Below are 7,731 nucleotides of genomic sequence, written 5' to 3'. Positions count from 1 at the left end.
AAACAAAACTAAAAGGGTAGAACCCAAAATGCTGTATATAGATTATAGAAATTAAAAAGAAAATTTGATATTGTTACATAAACTAAAACAATTACTAAGGCCAATGACTGCTTTAACAAAAGAAACTGTTGGAAATTGATCCTTTGCTTAAAAAGGAACAAATGACATAGGACGAAGAAGACGTTGAAGAGTAAGAAGAGAAGAAGTTGTGTTCGTGAAAGAGAAGAAATCATAAGGTGAAGAAGAGAAGGTGATGGAATCGAAGAAGAATAAGTGAAGAGGAAGTAGAAGGAAGAAGTAAAAGGCTTTGGGCCAGAAGTTAATGAAGGCCCATATATATGTCAATGGGGTTAGCTGTTGTATTTTGTGTTGGTGAAATGAAACCATTAAGATAAGCTAGCTAGGTTAAAATAAGATGTAGTATAAATATGTTTGTGTGTGTGTAAGAACACTTTAAGGAAGTATGAGAGTTTAAGCTAAGAGTGGCTAAACCTACAAAAACCTTCAGAAACAACAAGATCATCCCTTCATAGCATCGACTGATGAACCATCAACATCTTCGCGCCATTGTACACCAACTCTGCATCCTCTGTACGTTCAAACCAAACCCAAAAATGTAAACCGGCTCAGACCCAATAAAATCGAAAACTTAAATCATAAGTCAGAGTCAGAATTAGTTCATTACCGGAAACAAGATCCAAGTTGAACTCAGGAGGCACATTGTCGTCTGACTCAACTGCTGCTTTAGCAGAGGCAATGCCAACCGCTAAACTCTGGATTATATCTAACCCATCGCTTAGTGATGCGACTGTGCCGCCTACTAGACAATCACCTGCACCAGTCAGCTTCTTGACTTTGGCTGGTATGGTTGGGAAATGCATTGCGTAAAGACTCGAGCTGCGATACGATTCAAGTTCAGTAAACAGGTCTGGTGAACATACAGAATGTACCCTTTTGAAAATCTCTCCACTTTTGGGGAACTTTCGGTTTATGTTCAGAGCCTTTTTCGGGTTCCCCTTGGAGCATAGGAGAGCTCCATTGGATCCAAGGGTTACAATAACTACTTTAACACCATTTTCAAGAAGAATCCAAATGGCTGGCTTTAGCACGCGGTACATATCTTCAATGGACAGCTTGTTTTCTTCTAATTTATAGGGGTGGAACATATTCTTGGCGCAGAGAGCGTTGGCCATTGCTATGAGTTCGTCTTGGTTTGGGGACACTATCGTTGTCTGAAAGAAACAATTACAAATCTGTCTGTTTGCAAATAAACATAGAGAACCAAAAGACTCTAGTGTTCATGAGTATGGAGACATGTCACTCACATACTTGGCAATTGAGGCGATTCTTTGAGACTTTGTGACTGACACGGGCTCAAACCATACAGGAACATTGTACTCTGCAGCCACTTCAAGAAGGAAAACGTTAAGAAGACAGATAAAACGATTGTTAGACCAATCAAATTGAGAAAGCTATAAGCATTACATTTACAAGATGCTTCCAAAGCAAGAGTACTAAGATTTGCATCTAGCATTAGAACAGGCGCTGAGCTTATGTTTTTTACAAACCGCTGGATCCACGCAGGTGCCAGAAACTTTTCCTGCCCCAGTAAAAACAATGTAAATGTAACTTACTTATCCAATGAAGTACAACAACAACATCCTTCATTCCCAATTTTTATCATTTGGTTTGATCATTCTATAATACGGTGATAGGACATCAAAAAGAAAAGGAAGATACGTACAACTGCATCTACACCAGCAACACCAGCCGAAACTTCTCCATTCGTATCATATACAAGGGAGACAATGGGAGTACTGATGTCTTCACGTCTCAAGATTCCTGCAACATCGTCGAGCCAAGATAAGAGTTTTTCAACCAAAGTTGAAAAAAGAAACAGTGACAAAGAAGAAAAGGACTTACAAAGTTGATTGAATATTTGAGATAGTAAAATGAAACAAGATTCATAAACAGGGTTGATGTCTCATACATATGTGAAAGAGCAAGACTTTGCAGGCAAAAACTGATAAAAGTCTTACCTTCGGTAGAGAGCTTCCACTCTTTCAATAGTACATTTGCTGTGTTTGAAAAACAAAAACAAAGACCAAAATTAAGCTACCAAGAAATGTCCAAGGAAGCCAAAAACAAAACAAAAACGACTGATCCAACGTCTTTGCAATGAATCGATGATGACAAAACATACCTGGACCATCAAGGCCCAAAGTACCAATCATGAAAGATTTGACTCCAAGCTTGAAGATGCAGTCAGCTACATTTCTTGCTACACCCCCCGGCGTAAACAACACCTATAAACGAGAACCTTCATCAAATTTGTTGCTTCATTCATCCCAAGAAATATTTAAAAAGGGAAATTACTTAATCAGATTCAAACCAACACATAATTATCACAATTGCACACAAGAAATCAAGAAAATAAGTCTTAACAAAAAGAGAGTCCAAATTTTAAAACCTGGCCAGGGACAGTGGTTCCTGAGATTGGTGCGGTTGATGGCTTAGCGTGAACATCTAGTATTAGCGCACCGATTATGACTGGTGGTTCCATCGACGAACCGTCAGAGAACACTTTCCTCTATTCTCGGCTCGAATCCCTCTCTCAGTAGTTAGAGTGACGATAGATCTGTTTCTTTTTGTTTCTGTCGTTTTATCTTCTCTGTCTTTTTTTTTTTAAAAACCTGGTGAGTTGACTTTATTTTTTACTGACATTTTTCTAAGAAATTGAATGGTGATTTTTATTCTCTTGGTTAATTCACTGACATTAACTGATGATGATTGAGTTGTGACCTTCTTGGTTGATCTATCAGACTACCAAGAAATGTTGTGTGCAATAAACAACTTTCTGAAATAGGTTCGAGTAGAGTTATCCAAGACTCCTCACACCCACCATTATATCTGATTTGTGTGATATGTAAAAAACTTTTATAATCTCATTATATTTTAATCCATTTTTATGCATACCATAATATTCTGATGCTCCATATCACTCGTTTGATTAGTGAAAGAACCTACTAAAAGCGGTTCTGGTGTAATACTGGATGATATACAGTACATAAGAGTTTAAACATCATCATTGAATCAAATAATCATTAATATTAAAAGGAACAAGTTTCAACCATTGGCGTGATAATGTTGCTAAGCTAAGAAGAAAAATATCAAAGATCATATATCATACTAATAGCTTGCACCCTCAAGTTATCGAAAATCACCACACCACAAGACTCTCTTTATCTTTTTCTTTTGTTACTTTTTTCGTGCATAGCAAACCCCTACGACAAAAGAATAAAGAATAAATCCTCAATTCCTCCCTTTTTAAGTAAATTAGTCAGAATGTCCCACTGAAGGGGATAATAGCAAACCAGAATATTCCCATGATTTGAAGTTTTTTTTTACCTGCAAATCATATATAACTCTGATTTCGGATATCATTGAATTCCCTCTTCTTACTTCTCGATGCCTTGTTGCAGATACTGAATCAAATCGTATCCAGCAGTAGTCCATTTGTTATATGCATCAGTACATACATGAATCATGAAGTGTGCAGCTTCACGTTCGCTCATTTCTGGGTGAAATCTTTTCCTAAGATTACCGATTGGGTCTCCTCTGCTAAAGCAAGGCAATCCACTTTCTAGCATCATTTGCACCGTGCTGATGATTCCGTCCATCTGCCGCCGAGCAGCTAAGTATCCCTTTACGCACAAGCTCACAAACTGATGCCATGTTTTGCTCTTCATAACACCAGAGGGATCTAGCAACTGAGTCATTTCGTGGCTCAGTTTGAAATGAGCACTCTCAAACCGCATGTTTCCACCTGGTGAAGTTTCCAAGATGAAACCAAAGTCGATGTGGACAAGTCTTCCCACGCTGCATTAGCATAACACACATGGTTGTAAATTTGTGTTACTCCCATGAAATTTTTTCCCACACTATGTTTGTCCATAAAGAGTTTTTGATTATTTTCTTCATTGCACCAAGATAAAAGAAGGGTAAGAGCAAAACAGGAAACATACTCATCGAAGAGGAGATTTCCGTTGTGTCTGTCTTTGGGCTGGAGTAAAAGACTAGCGACAGCATAACCAGCACTGCTGATGAGGAAGTTCTCTCGTGCTGTTTCAAAGGTGGTTGAGCCGACAGGTCCATAGTCTTGTTGAAAAATCTCATACAAACCCCCGTCGGTAGTTTCACCCATTTGACTTCTGCTTCTTGTATTAGGCACAACCTGTAAAAATATGGAAGGAAAGAGAAATGAAAAAAAAAATGATACATGAAAGTTCTGATACCACCGTATCTATTTTATCTATCAAGGGAAATGGGTTTAATGTTAAACATATTAGAGTGAGTTCTACCTCAATTATGCCCCTCTCGGCACCAGTTGGGAGTACTCCATATGGAAAAAGATAAAGATTAATACCAGCCGCTTGAAATATGTCTCTCAGAAGAGATATCACTTGAAGGGCAAGAACATCTTGCCGGCAATCATCTCCAACCTGAATGAACACAAGAGAGAATCATCAAACTCACAGTAAACACCATCTGGGTGCAGCATATGAATGCAAGTGCAAGTGCAAGAGCAAGCAGGAGAAGTGATTTTTTTTTTGTACTGGCAAATACTATAGAACCAACATCACAGTAGAATAGATTTCATGTCGACGTATAAACATAAAAATGATTGTATAAAATCATGCAAAGGCTTTACCTTGAAAATGCAAGCTTGTGGTTTTACATTATTGTGGTCACCATCACGATCAACAACGTTAAATGTTATCATGATAGGAACTTTGGCAGCTGATTGTAAAGGTATTCCACTATCTACACGGATACCCCTAACAAGCTTGTTAGGAGCAGTTGGCAAATAAAGGTCATCTCCTTGCATTTCGATTTTCTCTAACTCCCTGCCATCGAAAATATTAGATTACCTTGCATCTAACAGATGCAGATCAATCCTTACCATGATACGGTTTTATTAAATTTAAAATGCTACCTTCTAATACCGGCTCTGCGTTCTTCCTTTGGAAGAGGAAATAACACCCCAGAAATAGAAGTAACTTTGTCAAAGAAGTCAAACTCTCTAGTGAACATGTCCAAGGCACTGGGACTGAAACCATCAATAATATGCTGCCGAACCTCTGGCAAAATTTCTTGGAATGCCGCATTCTGAAATATTACAGAAGCAACAGGTTAGATTTTCTCCGCAGATCAGTCAAAAGAAATACAACAAAGTTTCTATCACTATTTATAGCCTAATAACCGACACTCTCATTACATATTTTATCGAACAGATGGTTTCCAATATCAAACTTATGCTAATAAAGAATAATAAGTAGTCATAAAACCCATTCTCAAGATCTTGGAAATGTGTGCTTAAAACCGGCGGTCAACATGGTGAATAAAAAATATTTTTGCGTGGTTAACAAGTGAAGAACAACCTAACCAGAAGACTTCGCAGATGTTTTCTGCAGGAGGCCATATATTGCAACTGTAGGATACTATTTTCAGCAATTAAGGCCAGTACATTGCACTAATGTCAATGAAATTCATTGTTTTGAAAGATGGTCTAGCCACATATAACATACATACTTTACTATCCTACCAGTAGTAAGATGTAACATCCACATTGGAACAAACACCAATGCGATATAAGCAGAAAAAAAAAAAAAAAGGGCAAACCTTATCAATAGAACCATCCTTTGGAGTTTCCTGAAGATCCTCACCCTGGCATTATAAAGATAGAACTTAATAAATCAACAAATCTCCATAAAGGTTACAAGAAAAATCTTAGTTTTGCAAAGTCTACTAGGTTAAACTCACCTGCAAATGCCAAATGAGAATATGGGCAAATATATCACTTCTTTGGGTAGCTCTAAGAAGATAGCCTTCAACCAGCCTCTGCATTTTATAAAGAAGTTGATCTGTTAAACATCATAGGGAACAAGGAAAAGGAGAGAAATCAAGTAAGGCACTACACAATATCTAGCCCTAGTAATAATTTTCGTAGCATTTGAAAATAAATTTGGGACAAGAAAAACCTCAAGTAACTTGGGATAACTAGATTAAACATCGTTTCTGAAAAATGTGGAGCTGAGAATCCAATACTAATGTAAAAACGGAAGTTTAGATAAAAAGCCAAGAAAAGAAGAGGTAATATAGGCGAATTCCAATTTTCAGCCCCATGGTTGGATAAGTTCTAGGAATTGCTGCAACCCATCGAGTGCAGAATTTCTATTTTAATGACTAAAAGAAGAAAACCACATATGAAAACTAAAATAGACTACACTAGAAAATCTATATATTATTTAATTTCACGTATTAAGATGTGCCTTCGCTAAATCTAATGCGCACAAACCAAATGATATATCCCAAAATTGCTCAGAGGAAAGAGAGGCAAGGTGAGAGAGAAGTAACATTAGTATATAGAATTTCATGATAAGACTTGCCCCATCATCATAGCGCAAAGACTGCACCAACTGCGGCATGAAAAAGGTAACTCGTTCAGGAGGGTAAGACTCTAGAACTCGTAGGACATATGCCATGACACGTGGATGTCCCTTATAAGCAGGAGTGAGGAACTCAAGAGCCTGTGTAATTGAACAAGCAGCCCAGTGTGGGAGCTGCTGCAACAGTACTGAGTTCTCTTCAACATTTTTTGGTGTAACAAAATACGGCAACGCCTCAGGAATTGTACGAAGATCTACAATATGTGTCTGCAAGAAAGAGTACCAGTGAAAAAACTCGTTTTACATCATTTAAAAATAATAAAAAAATTCAGCCATATATCAAACTGTAGTCTTATACCAAGAAGTCCCGAGCATGTAATCTGATTCTCAAGATACGTTTTAATTTTCAATAAACACTTAACTAAAAGTATCATGTCATACTTATTTCCAGATGCATCATGCCTCATTGGTTTTTTCTGGGTGGTACACAACCAGGACGTTTAAAACTTCAGAGAGGAACAGTATATCCATCTCAGACTACAAAATTTTAAAAACATCTGTCTTTCTACAGTCTTAGAGGAAGTAGCAGCTGTAAATCCATACCTGAACCAGCTGAGTGACTTCAGATTTCACAGCAGCATTTGCCGGAAATCTTGAGGCAACTGACAAAGCAATGCGAGGATCCACTGAAAAGGCTGTTTTAGCATATTCGGTCCATTTCTCAGAGCTTATTTTCAGCCGCGAATAAGGACTATCCCTATATATACATTGCCAATTGGAAAAATGAATATCAAAAATAAAAGTCAAAGAAAACAACTGAGAAGTGAAAATGTCCTACAAAAGAAAGAGTTTTACTTTGAGCTAATAGGTTGTGCCCAAACTTCAAGCCTGTCAGCTTCATGCTGGCAGAGCATTAAAAGCAACTGCTTCCTCTTTTCTTTTCCCACAGTGTAGTTGTCCATCTCACCCCAGACAGGATGATACTGATCAGTCTGTCAACAACATTCAGCCAAACGAATATCATAGTTTGTAGTCAAATGATGTACAGGTGAAAGTAAAAAATGGCAGATGGTTGTCTTACCACATCAATCAAATTCCCACTTTCACGAGATTTTCCTTTGGAATCAGATTGACTTGATTCTGATAGCTCGTTTGATAAAAAGTGGACAAAGACTGAAACAGATACAGCCTCGCTCTGACAAAAGTTTGGAATATTTACATCATACCACTCTGGCTGATGAGCAAACCAGCCTAAAGAGGTCCTGGAATAATTTGACAAAAA

The 7,731-nt window shown here is 37.7% G+C and overlaps 2 protein-coding genes across 2 annotated transcripts in view; both read right to left on the bottom strand.

Annotated features, from left to right (window-relative positions):
* Positions 387-2,671, bottom strand: LOC104742460 (pseudouridine kinase-like). The gene is made up of 8 exons (XM_010463469.2): positions 2,471-2,671; positions 2,204-2,306; positions 2,040-2,078; positions 1,745-1,842; positions 1,486-1,600; positions 1,326-1,408; positions 686-1,232; positions 387-589 (listed from the first exon to the last, which is right to left on the bottom strand). Exons 1-8 carry the CDS (start codon positions 2,561-2,563, stop codon positions 528-530), a joined length of 1,140 nt encoding a protein of 379 aa, XP_010461771.1. The 5' UTR covers positions 2,564-2,671; the 3' UTR covers positions 387-527.
* LOC104743982 (phosphatidylinositol 4-kinase alpha 1) overlaps positions 3,060-7,731 on the bottom strand; it is a 7,180-nt gene continuing 2,508 nt past the window's right edge. The window contains exons 6-13 of the mRNA XM_019236113.1: positions 6,450-6,716; positions 5,824-5,901; positions 5,683-5,727; positions 4,997-5,169; positions 4,712-4,907; positions 4,362-4,502; positions 4,026-4,234; positions 3,060-3,879 (exon numbers count right to left, since the gene is read on the bottom strand). Of these exons, the coding sequence (XP_019091658.1) occupies positions 3,459-3,879; positions 4,026-4,234; positions 4,362-4,502; positions 4,712-4,907; positions 4,997-5,169; positions 5,683-5,727; positions 5,824-5,901; positions 6,450-6,716 (1,530 nt within the window). The 3' untranslated portion in view covers positions 3,060-3,458. The remainder of the gene's footprint in view (positions 3,880-4,025; positions 4,235-4,361; positions 4,503-4,711; positions 4,908-4,996; positions 5,170-5,682; positions 5,728-5,823; positions 5,902-6,449; positions 6,717-7,731) is intronic.

The sequence above is a fragment of the Camelina sativa genome, chromosome 14, assembly GCF_000633955.1.
Source record: "Camelina sativa cultivar DH55 chromosome 14, Cs, whole genome shotgun sequence".
NCBI lineage: Eukaryota > Viridiplantae > Streptophyta > Magnoliopsida > Brassicales > Brassicaceae > Camelina > Camelina sativa.
This window is presented reverse-complemented; position numbering and strand designations above follow the sequence as displayed.

Excerpts from the sequence above, each read along its gene's own strand:
- LOC104742460 (XM_010463469.2), bottom strand. The coding sequence starts at position 2,563 with ATGGAACCACCAGTCATAATCGGTGCGCTAATACTAGATGTTCACGCT. Across the intron at positions 1,409-1,485 it reads TTTGGAAGCATCTTGTAAAT|TGGCTGCAGAGTACAATGTT; the intron begins GTAATGCTTATA and ends TCCTTCTTGAAG. Across the intron at positions 590-685 it reads CAACTTGGATCTTGTTTCCG|AGGATGCAGAGTTGGTGTAC; the intron begins GTAATGAACTAA and ends TTGAACGTACAG.